Below are 16,543 nucleotides of genomic sequence, written 5' to 3'. Positions count from 1 at the left end.
AATCCAATATCTTCTTCTATTTAAAAGAACGAGTGTATTCTCACTTTCCTTGTTTCTTAGAGGAATGTTTCTGGTTTATTAAGACATTGGTATCACTGAAGCCACCCCCACCCAGTGATTTTCTAAATTTCATTCATTTGGCCTCTCCAACTATAAACAACCAAGAATCCACTGGGGTAGATTTTTCAGATAATTTTTTTTTTTAATTATCCCATCCCATAACCATAAAACTGTCCTGGAGTGTTTAACAAACCTAAAAGTGGCTATTATACCATTACACCCAACAATGTAAAAGTAAATATACAAATCATGAAAAAACCCTCAAGTTGTGAATTTTGTAAGCCACTTGGGTCCCCAGTGGCAGAGAGCAGTATGTCAGTGGCCTGATCCTGCAAACCACCAGCAGGTTGCAGAATCTCCCCTGCCCTCCAGTTCCAGGAGCCCTTTCCAACCTTGGGAAATGTTATTTCTGAAGTGGAGGGACTCACACATGCGAACAGCCACAAGGGTCCTGCTGCTTCAGAGGGGGTGGGAACAAGATCACCCTTTCTCCATCTTGTGTGAGTGGAGCTCCGTTCACAGGCAAGGAAAGAAGGGATGACTTTGCCCCCTTGCCTCTCCCTGCTGTAGCTCCCCAGGCATCTAGCTACTGATAATTCCTTTTGATGTTAGTTATGTAGGTAATAAACCAATTGCTTCAAAAGGAAAGGGTTGCAGCTCAATGGAAAAGCATTTGCTTGGCATGCAGAAGGTCTCAGGTTCAATCCTCTCCAGGTGAAAGGACCAGGCAAGTAGAGGATGTGAAAAACCTTTCTCAGCCTGAGACCTTGGAGAGCCACAGCCAGTCTGAGGAGACAAAACTGACCTTGGCAGATCAATGGCCTGATTCAGTAGTAAGGCAGCTTCATGGGTGAGAGGAGGAAACTCTGCCATAGGTTATTCTAGTCGGGGAAAAGGGGTGCATAGACAGACTGGAACATTTTTTAAAAAGTGCTTCAGTCAGAACTGCCAGAAATCTTGTTGCAAAAACTGCAAGCTTTGCTCAAAAGCATCTCAATCTTGGGGGCTCATCTCTTAAAGAACATAAGAACATAAGAGAAGCCATGTTGGATCAGGCCAATGGCCCATCCAGTAAAACACTCTGTCACACAGTGGCCAAAAATTTATATACACACACACAGTGTGGCTAATAGCCACTGATGGACCTCTGCTCCATATTTTTATCTAACCCCCTCTTGAAGCTGGCTATGCTTGTAGCCGCCACCACCACCAAGTATCTTGGGCAGACCAGGCAGGACTTTTTTCTGATTTGGAATCTGAAGGTGAGGACTCTACATTTACCTCTGGAGAGGAGGATGATACTGATCGATACAGACCATATAGGAATACTAGAAGTAGATCAAGGGAAGGTCGGGATTTTTACACAGGACAACCAGGAAGGAGGGGGAGGTATTGGACTTAGTAATAAATTTATCATCTTACCGTCTCTCATATGATGAGCTTAGGGTTTTGAATTTAGGTTTTTGTTCCCACCGCTTATTATGATTCATTCTCCACTAGAGTTGACTTATTTAAATTATGTCGTCTATTAAAATTGAAGCATATGTTTGGCCAAGACGGGGGGGGGGGGACCAGTGAACAAAGGACACCTTTTAGACGCAAGTCTTTGTTTATTCCTAATAATGATGACCCACGCATCGTTTTTGAGAGAATGGTGCTTCAGAACTTGAGAGTCAACAAAACCCTTACTATAATAATTTAAATAGACACGAAAGGGATAATTTATCCCCGCTATCTGAGAATCTCAATCTTGTGATTAAATCAACTGATAAAGGAGGAGGGATTGTTATTCAGGATAGGCAGGATTATCTCCTTATGGTAGGAGCATTACTATTGGATGTGGAATATTATACACTTCTAAACACTGATCCCACTGAAAGAATAGCTAAATTGGTGAGGATGGTGCTTATAGATGCTAGAGAAATGGGTTACATATCCCAGAAAGTTTGAATTTTTAGATAACCCCTACCCGAGAGTACCTTTTTTTTATGCCCTCCCTAAAGTGCATAAAGAAATCAGACCTCCTCCTGGTCGTCCAATTGTGTCAGGAAATGGCTCGCTACTAGAACTCTTGTCGAAATTTGTGGATCACTTCTTGAAGCCTTTTGTTTGTAAGATTCCTAGTTTTATTAGAGACATGAAAGATTTTGTCTCTAAGGTTGAGGACTTTAATATTCCTGTAGATGCCTCATTAGTAACATTGGATGTTCAGTCACTATATACTAATATCCCCTTTGAGGATTTGAGAAAAACAGCTCAGTTTTATTTGGATCAGAGGGAGGATTTAGACCCACCAACACCCTTTCTGCTGGAGTTAGTTGACTTGATTATTGAAAATAACTATTTTCATTTTGATCATGAATTCTTTTTGCAACGTAAGGGGGTCGCAATGGGCAGCGCATTTGTGCCATCTATTGCCTGTTTATTCATGGCTATGCTGGAGAGTGAATTTTATTGTAACAGCAATATGAACCCTTTTTTTGAAGACATATTGTTTTATGTCAGGTTTGTAGATGACATCTTTATGGTGATGAAACATGCAGAAGGACTAGAAAATTTAGTGGAGTGGATGGACTCCTGTCACCCTAGCATCAAGTTTTTGTTTAATAAAGATCCTGATACTATCGTGTTTTTGGACATGGTGGTGTATCGCACCGCTCATAATACCTTCGCAATCAAGAATCATAGAAAGGCGGTGGCCAACAATGGGTATCTACATCATGCTTCATTCCATCCTCCTTTTCTGCGTAATGTACCTTATGGACAATTCTTACGCATGAAACGAAATAGCACCTCAGTTACTGAGTACAGAAAATCTAGTAATCAACTGACAGTGCAATTTAGGGAATGAGGTTATCCAGAAGCAGTTATTAAAGGGGCAGAAATTAGGGCTGCGAAACAAGAACATTCCCTTATGTTACAGCATAGGAGTAAACATAATGAACGAGGAGAGGCTAGGGAAACTCAAAGGCTATTTTGTTCACTACAGTATACTCCCAAGGCATTAGCGATTAAAAACATCATCCTTCGCCATTGGGGTATTGTTTCCAGCATTGCAGGATGTGCTTCTCCACCTATAGTGGGTTTCCGTAGATCTCGGAACTTACGGGACTATTTGGTGCATACTGATTTGAAGAAGGCACAAACATCTTCTCGGTTGCCCCCTGGCTATTTTCGTTGTAAAGGTTGTAAAGCGTGCAAATACTCATTACAAATAAAAGAGTATGTGGATTCCAAATCCAAAATGACCATCAAATTAACTGGATTCACTAACTGTGACTCTAAGGGTGTTATTTACGCCCTGGTTTGTGGAGACTGTTCAAAAATGTATATAGGATGCTCTTGCAGGGCGATTAAGGCACATATCTTGGAACATATTTCAAGGGTCCGCCATCAAGTTCCTCTCCTCCAACATTTTATTGAGACGGATCATGACTTGGAATCTTTAAAAATTTTTGTGATACAAAAGGTTGAAATTGGGGAAAGTAGAGGGGATGATTTTCAAAGAATTATGTTACAAAAAGAGGCAAGGTGGATACACCGTTTAAACACTATTGAACCCTTCGGTCTTCATCAACATAATGATCTTTCTTGTTTTATATAGTGCTTGGTGTTTCTGGGGTATGTCCTTATAATTTGACTATGTCTCTTTTAAATGGTTGATTAACAACAGCTGTGACCGTCTTAAAAAAAATCTGTGTGCTCAGCTAGATTAAGCCATCAATTAAGATACTGAAATGGGCGTTTGAGAGAGACCTTGGCTAGAAATTTCAGGTTGTTGTATCAACTGTATTTGTATGTTTTTGTCAATATTGCTTTTCTGTAGAGGCTGCTTTTACTGGTCATGTCTGTTATTTACAGTTGGCTTATGAGGAACGCAATTAAAAACTGGTGGTTGTGTGAAGGCAAGAATTTTTCCTTCGGAAGCCAACAAGCAACTGAGGGACTTCTTTGGAACTTTGTTGTTGAGTCTTAGTACTCTCTTTGTGAAATTAAGAGACTTTGAGGGGTCCTCCCTGAAATATTACATTTGAGACTTTTGTTTGGCTAAAGTTTTCTGAATTTATGATAACTTTTGTATGCTCTTCATAATATATTTAATTTCTACAAGCTATTTAAGAGTGTGATTTGCACAATATTTTTGGCATATTTGTATTTTTTATATTGTGCTGCCATTGTTTTTTTCATTCAGCCACCACCACCTGTGGCAGTGAATTCCACATGTTAATCACCCTTTGGGTGAAGAAGTACCTCCTTTTATCCATTCTAACCCGACTGCTCAGCAATTTCATTGAATGCCCACGAGTTCTTGTATTGTGAGAAAGGGAGAAAAGTACTTCTTTCTCTACCTTCTCAATCCCATGCATAATCTTATAAACCTCTATCATGTCACCCTGCAGTCGACGTTTCTCCAAGCTAAAGAGCCCCAAGCGTTTTAACCTTTCTTCATAGAAAAAGTGTTCCAAACCTTTAATCATTCTAGTTGCCCTTTTCTGCACTTTTTCCAATGCTATAATATCCTTTTTGAGGTGCGGTGATCAGAACTGCACAAAGTATTCCAAATGACACCGCACCATCGATTTATACAGGGGCATTATGATACTGGCTGATTTGTTTTCAATTCCCTTCCTAATAATTCCCAGCATGGCGTTGGCCTTTTTTATTGCAATCGCACACTGTCTTGACATTTTCAGTGAGTTATCTACCACAACCCCAAGATTCTCTTGGTCAGTCTCTGCCAGTTCACACCCCATCAACTTGTATTTGTAGCTGGGATTCTTGGCCCCAATTTGGAGCTGGGATTCTTGGATACTTTGCACTTGGCCACATTGAACCTCATCTGCCACATTGACGCCCACTCACCCAGCCTCAACAGATCCCTTTGGAGTGCCTCACAATCGTCTCTGGTTCTCACCACCCTGAACAATTTAGTGTCATCTGCGAACTTGGCCACTTCACTGCTTACTCCCAACTCCAAATCATTTATGAACAAGTTAATGAGCATGGGACCCAGTACTGAGCCCTGCGGCACCCCGCTGCTTACCGTCCTCCACTGCGAAGACTGCCCATTTATACTTACTCTCTGCTTCCTATTAATTAGCTAGTTTTTGATCCACAAGAGGACCAGTCCTTTTACTCCATGGTCAAAACAAAAACAGTGAAAAGGTTCAGAAAAACTATTTGTCAAAAGATGAGGGCCAGAAGGTATTCACTTTACCTTACAATGTAGTATGCCAATCCAAACTCAGGAAGCGACTGCCACACCTGGATGAACCGAAGTTTGGTTTCCATCAGAGACAAGTGGGAAATGTTTTGGTGGGCTTCTAGAATGCGAGCTGTTAGCTTTAAGTGATGGTGGTGGTGAGGAACATACAGGAGAAAAATGTAGTTTTCATTGAGATGCATGAAATTGAAGTGCAGTATTAAGAGAGATGGACACACATGTAGTTAAATAGGATAAATGTAACTGCTGTTACTTGCAGAAAGCAAACTCGTATTTGGGTGTTAAACAGTCTGTAAGACCTATAACAAACCATCATGTATTATGGACTGGCTCTCTGTTTGGTTTCTCAGTCTTGGAATGTTCCACCCCTGGACGGAACTGCAATCTTTGGGTCAAAAAGATGCTCAGACAGCTATATATTTCGGGAACCTGGAGAGGCCATGCTCCATGTTTCCCTGCTGTCAAGAGATTCAACAGATGGTTATGCGTGACTGGGCCTTCTTAGTGATGGCACCAAGTCCACAGAACTCCTTTCCCCACATTGTTGCTCATTTTGTTATTGCCAGGGCTTTTTTTTTGTAGCAGGAGCTCCTTTGAATATTAGGCCACATACCCCTGAGGTAGCCAATCCTCCAAGAGCTTACAGGGCTCTTAATACAGGGCCTACTGTAAGCTCCAGGAGGATTGGCTACATCAGGGGTGTGTGGCCTAATATGCAAAGGAGTTCCTGCTACATAAAAAACCATTGTGGTAAACCACTGCAAGGGGTGGGTGTTGAGAGCCAGTTTGGTGTAGTGGTTAAGTGTGCAGACTCTTATCTGGGAGAACTGGGTTTGATTCCCCACTCCTTCACTTGCAGTTGCTGGAATGGCGTTGGGTTAGCCATAGCTCTGGCAGAGGTTGTCCTTGAAAGGGCAGCTGCCGTGAGAGCCCTCTCAGCCCCACCCACCTCACAATTGTCTGTTGTGAGGGGAGAAGATATAGGAGATTGTAAGCCGCTCTGAGTCTTTGATTCAGAGAGAAGGGCAGGGTAAAAATCTGCATTCTTCTTCTTTTAGTACAAAAAGGTGGGGTAGAAATGTTGCAATTAAACAAGTAAATCTCAGATCTAACTCCATTATTACATAGGTGCAGAACTGTCAGACCAAAATCCCACCAAAGAAAAAGAACTGGAGACTTGGAACTCAGTTTGAGAAGCAAAGCAAAATTGATTGGGGGGGGGGGGGGGGAGGCATCAACCCAACAAGACATGCCCTTTGCCTTGGTTAAAACTATTCTGTCCTTGAATTAGAGCTGAGTCAGTCTGAGAAGACTTACAGTACAATCTTAAACAGAGTTAAACCCTTGACTTCAGTAGACTCAGAAAGCAGTAACTATTTGCAGGTTTGCACTGTTTATCATGTTCTCTGCCGAAGACAGGGCTGCAATTCTGTTTGCACACTCCCTTCCCTCATTACCTGTTTGGACTTGTATTTCTTTGCGTATCGTGGCGAGACAAAGCACTCTGGTTTCATATCCATGCTTTCTGGGTCGGAAACAGCCTGGGGAGCAGTGGCCCTGGTTTTCATTTTCAAGAATGACAGGATGTTATGGACTTCAAGACGGTACGAGCTATCGGCCATGGTCTTCCCTTTGGAAGCCAAGGTGCAAGCAGCCATCCACCTGGCATACTGATTCTCCTGCAACAGACAATCAGTTGAGTTTCATGAAAAAAATCTGATAAATAGGGTTGCCAAATCTGTCAGAAAACTCCTGGAGATTTGGGGGTAGAGCAAGGTTTGGGGAGGTGAGAGACCTCAGTGGGGCATAATGCCACAGAGTCCACCCCTCCAAAGCAGCCAGTTTCTCCAGGGGAACTAATATATGTAGTCTGGAGTTCAGTTGTAAGTCTGGGAAATCTCCAGGCCTTTACTAGTAAACTGTATTTTGTTCATTTACGTTGTGGCATCAGGCTTCTTTGGTTAGCTTAGGCCATGATTTTGAAAGGACTAGAGAAAGATTGAGCTTCCCCAATGTGTGCTGGCCTAAGTCTATTGATATAGGAATGGTACCCACCTTTGGTTTCTTCCTCAACCCAGTACTGTAGGCCATTTAAACTTATCAATTGCTAGCAGGGATGGGTATGAACCAGGACAATTGAAGTTTGTTGGAGGTTTGTGAAAACCCTGAACCTCCAAAGAGCTCCTCCACTGCACGAACCAGTTTGTGGTTCGGAAAATGTGATTTTTCTAAATAAACATGTCTATTAAAATAATATTTTTATAGATTTTGCATTTGTACTTCTTTTTTGATTATTTGTTCTCAACCTTTTGTTCTACCTGATCAGTCAATCAGGTTGGGTTTTCTTCCCTCTTTTCCTTAGCAGTTGGCATTTAAAAACGAATGCATTATTTAGAGTCACAAGCATTCGTGGGCCAGAGCCAAAGTAGCTAAAGCAAGACTAGCAGTGTGGAATGTGTTTCTGCAGAGCCTCTGCACAACGATGCTCCTTCATACAGCTTCATTCACAGGCTGACAAGACCTGCAAAGTCAAATCCTGTCAATGTGTTGAACAACCATTATTCATTCATTTCTGGAGCCCCAGACATTAAGCCCTTTTATAAGATGGGGTGGATATTTTGCTACTCACGTTATCACATCTCAAGTGTACTTCATTCATTCCATCAGCAACAGGAATGAGCAACTTAATTCCATATTTCTTCCCTGATACACTTACATCTGGCACAATTTCACACCCTGAATGACAGACACATGAGAAGTCATATGTACTTTACTTGAATTCTTAGCCAAAATAAACATACACAAAAATTTTTCATGCATGAGCTACAAGAAAGAACCTGAAGTCTTGGAAAGTTCAGTTGGTAATCAACAGAACTTTAACACAGACAAGGATAAGAAATCAAAGACTAGCATCTAAAAGAGAAACAAGACAATTTTTTAAAGTGCAAACGACTATATCAGCAGGAAAGACATTTCATCCCATACCTACAACTGTGAAATAATTAATTTGTCAAAGTCCCTCTATAAAGTAAATATAGCAGTGTACGAAATCCAATACTATGCTGAAGAAGTGAATTTTTGTTGTTATTATCATCATTATTAATAATATTCCATTCATTTATACCTTTATACCCAGTGAGGAAAGTGGCTTACATCATTCTCCTTTCCTCCATTTTATCCTCACAATTAACACTTGAAGGAGGCTGACTGGCCAAGGTCACCCAGCAAGCTTCCATGGCAGAGGGGAGATTTGAACCAAGGTGTCCCGAATCCTAGAGTTAAACACTCTAACCACTATACAGCACAGGCCATTAGATTGTAGAACACGGGGAATCCTCTAGGATCTCACAACCAATTTTCCCTCTAAGCTGATTTAGTGTGAGCTGGACCACAGTTTTTTAGCCTCCCTCCATTTTTGTCTTAGCGCAGGAAAAATGCTCCCAGAGCAAACTAATTTATGCAGTAGCTCACTATCCCCAGTGGAAGTTGGGTTTTCAGATAGCCAGCTTGAGGTTGACTCAGCCTTCCATCCTTCTGAGGTTGGTAAAATGAGTACCCAGCTTGCTGGGGGGAAAGTGTAGATGACTGGGGAAGCCAATGGCAAACCACCCCATAAAAACTCTGCTGTGGAAACGTTGTGAAAGCAACGTCACCCCAGAGTCAAAAACGACTGGTGCTTGCACAGGGGACCTTTCCTTTCCACAACTTTAATGCTAGTAGCTGACAAAGTAGAATTTTTGCTCACAAGCTTAGAGGGGGTACTGCTGACAAGCTCATGGATTACCAGTCCTGTCAGCCATTCTCTTGCCTGACCGTAGGGACTTGGCTATAGCGACTTATTTCTTACCAAGGTTACTACATTGACTTGGGCCATATAGTGCCAATCCACCTGTGCCACTGTTTTCTTCTGGTACATTTCTCCAGCAGTTGGTGCCTTCTACCCATGCAAGATGCTCTTGCATTGGCGGAGGGGAATCTTGTGTCAGCATTTCCACCATGAGAAACTGCCTCATGCCACTGTGACATGGTTGTGCAAATATATATATATATATATATGCTGGAACAGGTTCCAACACATAGTTCAAATATCATGATTCTTTATTTACTGAGGGTTAGCTAATGCAGTGCCGGATTAAACCCTGTGGAGATCCCTAAACAGTCAAAATCTCAGGGGCCCCCTTGCAAATTATCTCAGAGTCGGAGCACCTGCTCTGCCACCCACAGCCCCCACTGCAGCCTGCAAGCACCTTCTCAAAAGCCTCTTTGACAAAGCTGCAGGGGAGAGGCAGAGAGAGGCAAACTTGGTGACGATGCCAGCAGCAGCCGCACAAGGCAAGTTGGGCAAAGAGTGGCTCAGTTGCTGGCTGTGCATGCAGGCTGGGAGGGCTGCAAGCAGCAGGGTAAAGCCAGCCCGGGGCCCCTAAAGGCATGGGGGCCCATAGGCCAGTGCCTAGTTGGTCAAATTGTTAATCCGGCCCTGAGCTAATGCTTCAAGCATTAACAAGGACTTACAAAACAACAAACTCAACCAAAATATTGAACAGTTGCAGAACTGCATCAGCAAACAGTATTCTGAATGAGCCTGGGGAGGGGTTCCACAGACTTGTGCTCTCCTGCACCTCATAGATACTGATCTGATTAGCCATGTTTGCTTTTGAAGCAAACCACAGTTTTCCTTTATATCTGAGTTGGCTAACTATGGTTTGTGCTTTTCCTGCCAACCAGCATCAAATATATTGTCTGGAATCCTGGTTTGCAAGGAAAGCACAAGCAACTGTGATTTGTTGCAAATCTGGAAGCAGCTAATTATATCTTGCTACACACAAGGAGAAATAAATATAGCAAGAATGGGAGTTTGTGAGTCCACAGATCCCCTGGGTTTATTCACATAGTTGCACACGCATACCTAGTGGTCATGCTTATGCCACAAGCAGAACTGTGCAAAGTGCACCGTACCAGCGATCCCCACCCAGCAGGCAACAAAAAGGAGCTTTCCTTTATAAATGAAAAGATCCAAGTGGGCAGCCGTGTTGGTCTGAAGCAGCTGAACAAAGCAGGAGTCAAGTTTCACCTTTAAGATCAACCAAGTTTTATTCAGAAAGTAAGCTTTTGTGTGCTAAGCACGCTTCATCAGATGAGGGGATCAGGTTTACCTGATTCCCTCATCTGATGAAGCGTGCTTAGAGAGCACACAAAAGCTTACTTTCTGAATAAAACTTGGTTGGTCTTAAAGGTGAAACTTGACTCCTGCTTTATAAATGAAAAGTTACCCCCTTACCTCTTAGGTTCAGTTTCTCAATTGGTTCTCCATGTTCAGCTTGTTTATTTTTAAAATAAGATACTGACGTGTCCTTGAAGACAAACCAATATTCCTTGAAGGCTTTCAGCATTAACTTTTTGGATCTGCAAGGAAACAATAATTCTATAAGCTCTAATTAGTTCAACTTTTTTCAAGTCAGCAGGGTCAACCTGCCAATGGGCCCAATCACAAGCCTGTATGTGGGCTTTCTCCCTTATGGAATGGCCTCCCCCAGGAGGGCAGGAGAGTTCCTTCACACCCAGCCTTCCACAAACTATGCAAAACTGAAGAAGAGGGCTCTTCTGTGCAGGTAACAGGGTTGCACTGCACACAATGGGTTTACAGACTTGCTTGGATAAATGGTTAAGGACTGTGGTCTACATGGCCTATTGTACTTTTTGTTGTTGTTCAGTCACAGTCGAGTCCGACTCTTTGTGACCCCATGGACGAAGTCACACCAGGCTCTCCTGTCTTCCACCATCCTCTGAAGTCTGCTCAAATTCATGCTAGTTATAACAGTAACGCTGTCCAGCCATCTCCTCTTTTGCCATCCCCTTCTTCTTTTGCCTTCTGTCTTTCCCAGCATCAGGGTCTTCTCCAGTGAGTGCTCCCTTCTTATTTGGTGGCCAAAGTATGTGAGCTTCAGCTTCAGCATCTGACCTTCCAGGGAACAGTCAGAGTTGATTTCTCTTAGGACTGACTGATTTGATTCTTCATGAAGTCCAAGGGACTCTCAAGAGTCTTCTCCATTTTGTACATAAGAAATGTATGTAATTTCTAAAATCCTAAAACATGGAATGTCCCATTGTGTTGACTGTGCTGGCCCACTCTGTAATCTGCCTTCTGTCCCTGTGAGAAAGGTTGGACTATAAAAATAACATTAAATAAATAAAATATAGAAGAGAATTCATTTCCAGGGCTGTTTTATGGTGCTGATCGTTTCCCTCCCTCTCTTCTCAGGTTGCAGAGGAGGCTGTTCCAGATCACCTCCTTTTCAAAACAGGATTTGAAGCAACACCTTCTGTAACAGCACCAACTCCTTAGGATTTCTCACACAAAGATGTTCACACTATGGTTTGGTTGCCATGCTATTAAAGACTGGCTTATAAAGTGCTTTCCCTGAGGATGGTTATGATGTCAACCAAGGCTGCAACTACTGAATTATGATACGTTTCTCTGTTGTATTTAGCTTTGTGTCTGTATTCTTTGATCTGACAATGTAGGCTATGACATGCATTTGGCAGAGAAAAGTGTTCAGGTAATACCAAGAACACTCTGTGGCAGACTGCCCAATCCTAACAATACAGTGCAGAGGACTGACTTTTTTTTAAAAAAAACTTACCTGAACACTCCTGTGGTGGCAAAATAGGACAGTGGGGGCAGAATCTTGGCGCATCCCACAGTCCTTGCAAAGCCAACCCTGGACGGTGCATCTCTTGTGCTGGCTCAGAAGGTGAAGAACCTGGGAGTGACACTGGATGCCTCCCTTTCAATGGAGACACAGGTCACAGTGGTTGCTCGGTCTGCCTTTTATCATATTGGCAGGCCAGGCAGCTAGCGCCCTACCAATCCCCCCAGGACCTGGCTACAGTGATCTATGAAATGGTCACTTCCAGGTTGGATTACTTGCTCTATGCAGGCTTACCCTTGAGACTGATCCAGAAGCTCCAGCTGGTGCAGAATGCAGTGGCTCGGCTGTTGATAACAGTGCCTGTGCAAGCAAGCATCTGGCCAGTGCTGTGTCAACTGCACTGGCTACCAGCTGAGTACTGCATCTGTTTCAAGGTCTTAGTTTTGACATTTAAAGCCTGATGTGGCTGCGACTGACATATCTACAGGACCACCTCTCCCCATATGTGCCCCAATGATCATTATAATCCAGCTCACAACATCTACTGACTGTCCCTGGCCCGAAGGATGTCCAGCTTGCCTCAGCTAGGGCTAGGGCCTTTTAGGCCAGGTGGAATCAGCTCCCTACAGAGATCCAGGCCCTCACTGAATTACTACCTTTTCGTAGGGCCTGTAAAATGGAGCTATTCTGCTGGGTCTTTGGTTGAGGCAGTGGGCGTCCTATCCCATCAGCTGACCTTCTTTGCTGTGATACCATCTCTGCTTAGGCTTGCCATTCCCCAGGTCCCAGTGGGGGTTCTTCGGCTTTCCCAGGCTCCTTCCCGCCCCCAGTCAGCTGGCCGGCGGGGAGAAGCACCGCCCCCACAGGACCATGTGCCTTTCCACTTCCGGAGGCTTCAGTCTCCAATTGGAAGGGCTTCCTCTTGAGATGGTGTGTCTGTGTTACTTTGAAGAAGTTGGCAGCAACTCGTGAGTAGAGAGGCCAATCCCTCACTTCACAGTTGCCAGAAACGCGGGGTTGGGGGGAGGGAAACGTCTGCTGAGCACTTCATTATTCCCTATGTGGAGATTGATTCTCATAGGGTTTAATGGAGAATTGATCTGAAGGTATTGGGGGCTCTGGGGGGGCTGTTTTTTGAGGTAGAGGCACCAAATTTTCAGTATAGTATCTAGTGCCTCTCCCCCCAAATTTCAAAATGATTGGACCAGGGAGTCCAATTCTATGAGCCCCAAAAGAATTCTATGAGCCCCTATCCTTCATTATTTTCTATGGAAGGAAGGCATTTAAAAAGGTGTGCTGTCCCTTTAAATGTGATGGCCAGAACTCCCCTGGAGTTCAATTATGCTTGTCACACCCTTGCTCCTGGCTCCACCCCCAATGTCTCCTGGCTCCACTCCCAAAGTCCCCAGATATTTCTTGAATTGGACTTGGCAACCCTATCTCTGCTGCAATATCATCTTCTGTTTTAGACCTTTCGTATGTTGTAAAATGTGCCCAACTGAGCTGCCATCCATAACTTATTTATAATCTGTTTATAGTTCATTGTACTGTTTTATACTATTCCGATTTTAATTGTACGTTTTAAATCTGCCACCTACCTATAAATTGTTTGCCACCTACCTATAATTTGTACTCATTTTATTATGTTGTTATCCGCCCTGAGCCCGTTCCTGAGAAAGGGTGGAATATAAATTGACTAAAACAAACAATCAATCAATCAAGCAAACTCAAAATACAGCTGCTCTTCTTGGTAAATTGCATGTAAAAATAACCATCAAATTCCCTTTGAAGCAAAACTAGTGTCTAGGGAGAAATCATAACCAATTACTAATACCAAACACTTAGAAGAGATCAAAGCTTTTTTTAATCTTTAAATGCCATAGAATTGGCGATGAATGTATGAAACATCAAACAACTTACCAGTGTAAATAAAGCCACTGCATAATGGAAGCTTATCTGAACTATTAGAAAGCTTTCATTATCTACACACGCAATGGATAATAATATAGTCAACACGCTGTCTGCCACCTACCTATAATTTGTACTCATTTAAGAATTACATATACAATTAGGTAGACGGAAATTGCAGGTAGCCATGTTGGTGTTTTAGAAAAACAAACAGCTTTATTTATTAACAGCCTGTTTTTTGCTGAGAGTGTAAGACAATGCAGTCAAATAGCATGACACATCCAAAAAACAATGCAATAGGACTAAGATCACAAAAAGTATCAGAAATTATGTCATGAACTGTGCAAAATATGACATTGCTAAAGTAGAAAACAATGCCATAAAAGCAAGATAATTCATATAATGAACAGTGGAACAGAGAGCACAGTCCTGTTCCCTTTGTGAAACAGCCCTCAATTCTATTATAAACAGCCCTTCAAAGAAATACTACTGCAAACAGCAATAGTAGCACAGAACACTCTTGTTAGGTTTGACTACCACTGGGGTCCCTGATGGGGAGCCGCGGCACTCATGGTGCCTGCCAACATCTTTCCTGGTGCCCACCAATAATTTTTAGAAAGTGGGTAAGGCCACGTGCTGAGAAAAGCTGCTGACTGGCAAATATTTCCTATCCCTGAGCTGGCAACCCTACTCCCGCCCCCAAATGCCACCTTCACCAGGCTCTACCTCCATCCCATCCCATTTCCCATCCCAGAACTGGCAACCCCCTAATGTGCACAGAAGACTCAAAGTATGTCCAGTGAAAAAACAACTTCCCATAGAAAGGGAAATCCTTGTAAATCTGTGTATTTCTACTGAAATGACATTTGATGCAGTAAAAACAATTCAGCTTTACTAGGAACACAGAATTTCTGCAACTTTTTAACATGGGCATATTAGATACCAGCAGTCCCTTTTTCAAAACAATATGAATAATCAGAGTACAGTGCTAAGCAGAGGTACACCCTTTGAAGGCCATTGAAATCCAGGGTCTTAGAAGGATTTTTATCTCTGATTAGGATTGCATTTAAGATTGCTTCAAATAAGCGTGATCAAATAAAGCTAAAGACATCTTTACCGCACTTTGCCAATTGCTTAATTTGTTTTTACTCACCTAAATAACTTGAGGTTATCTGCAAGTCTTGGTATGTCTGTGATGTCCTCCTAGAAAGAGCCAAGGAATATTTCAGTACAATATAATTATCAGCTATAAATTACATACATCATGTTCATCAGTCTACATTATTCTTCCTGTCTTTTGCCACATGCCCCATAACATTACTTTAATCCCAGTTCAACAACAGGCTGTGGACAAATTTAAATGAGTAGTTAAACAAATTTAACACAGGTCCTCAAACACTGGGCTTATTAAAACTGGGAGAGATGAAATATCCAAAAGATACATATGGGGTGACTGCAGATGGCCAGGAGTGGACTGGAAGCCTCCAGACGGCATGCAGCCTGCCCTCAGAACAGGGATGAGCTGTGTGCGCCCCAGAGGAGCTTCTAGAGTGCTCGAGTCCCTCCTGGCTGCTCCCCAGGCACTTCCCGGCTGTCCAGATGCCCAGGAAGCGCCTCAAAGCCACTTTGGAATTTAGGCACCACTTTGCAAGTGGTGCCTTTCCAAGGTGGCTTTGATCTGGCCCTGGGTGGGCTGTGGTTGGGACAGGAGGCAGATGTGTACGTATGGACACACTTTTTTAGTCAGAAGAGCAGATAAAATTTTGTCTTTCTAAAAATGACGGTTGCCTAAAGGGCACAGTCCACACAGCGTTAAGATGAGAGCCAGTGTGGCGTAGTGGTCAGAGTGAGAAACTCCAAGTTGAAATCCCCACTCTGCCACAGGTGACCTTTGGCCAGTCACACACTCTCAGCTGAACCTACTTTACAGGGCTGTTGTCCTGGTGAGGAGAATGATGAAAGCTAATTTGGGTTCTCACTGGGGAGAAAAGCAGAGCATACATAAAAATAAATCATTTGCTGGGAGTGATGGGAGCATATCTATGGATGGAAAGATTTCTTGTGCCCTTGGATAGATGTTGGAAATGTAAAAAACATGAAGGTTCTTTCTTCCATATGTGGTGGACATGTGAAAAAGCGAAAGAATTCTGGAAGATGATACAACAAGAAATCACCAAAATTCTGGGCTATGATTTTAAGAAAATTGCAGAGATGTTTTTACTTGGATTACAATTAGAAAAATACCCAAAAGAAGACAGGACTTTAATTTGGTACCTGTTATCAGCTGCTAGGACTTTGTACGCGCAGCTTTGGAAGCAAGAAAAAATACCAGAGAAATGGGAATGGACCATGAAAGTTTTATCGTGGTGTGAAATGGACAAATTAACCAGAACACTAAGAGACTATGATCTAGAGATATTCAAAAGGGAGTGGAGAAAATTTAAAGGATATATGGAGAAAACTTGGAAAGTAAAGAAATATTGGACAATTTTTTAGTTGTAAGAATATATATATGGAACTTTGTGCAGTCAGAAGTGCCTTTAGTATGGATTTGAACTTATAACCTCGGGGAAGTCAACATTGGAGGGAGGGGGGATGGAAATGTCATATGGGTTAATGTGAAAAAAGAAAAAAAATTAAGAAATAGAAAAGCTTTGTAACCATATGCTACCAATAAATTGTTTAAAACCCGAAAGATTTC

At 42.6% G+C, this 16,543-nt stretch overlaps 1 protein-coding gene across 2 annotated transcripts in view; it reads right to left on the bottom strand.

Annotated features, from left to right (window-relative positions):
- FERMT1 (FERM domain containing kindlin 1) overlaps positions 1–16,543 on the bottom strand; it is a 124,092-nt gene that overhangs the window by 8,524 nt on the left and 99,025 nt on the right. For both annotated transcript variants that reach the window (XM_060232676.1, XM_060232667.1), the window contains exons 9-13: positions 14,996–15,045; positions 10,563–10,687; positions 7,914–8,020; positions 6,742–6,963; positions 5,279–5,403 (exon numbers count right to left, since the gene is read on the bottom strand). In XM_060232676.1, coding sequence (XP_060088659.1) covers positions 5,279–5,403; positions 6,742–6,963; positions 7,914–8,020; positions 10,563–10,687; positions 14,996–15,045 — 629 coding nt within the window. The remainder of the gene's footprint in view (positions 1–5,278; positions 5,404–6,741; positions 6,964–7,913; positions 8,021–10,562; positions 10,688–14,995; positions 15,046–16,543) is intronic.

Source organism: Heteronotia binoei, chromosome 1, assembly GCF_032191835.1.
Source record: "Heteronotia binoei isolate CCM8104 ecotype False Entrance Well chromosome 1, APGP_CSIRO_Hbin_v1, whole genome shotgun sequence".
Classification (NCBI taxonomy): domain Eukaryota; kingdom Metazoa; phylum Chordata; class Lepidosauria; order Squamata; family Gekkonidae; genus Heteronotia; species Heteronotia binoei.
Note: the sequence above shows the minus strand (reverse complement) of the source record. Positions and strands in the feature narration are given on the sequence as shown.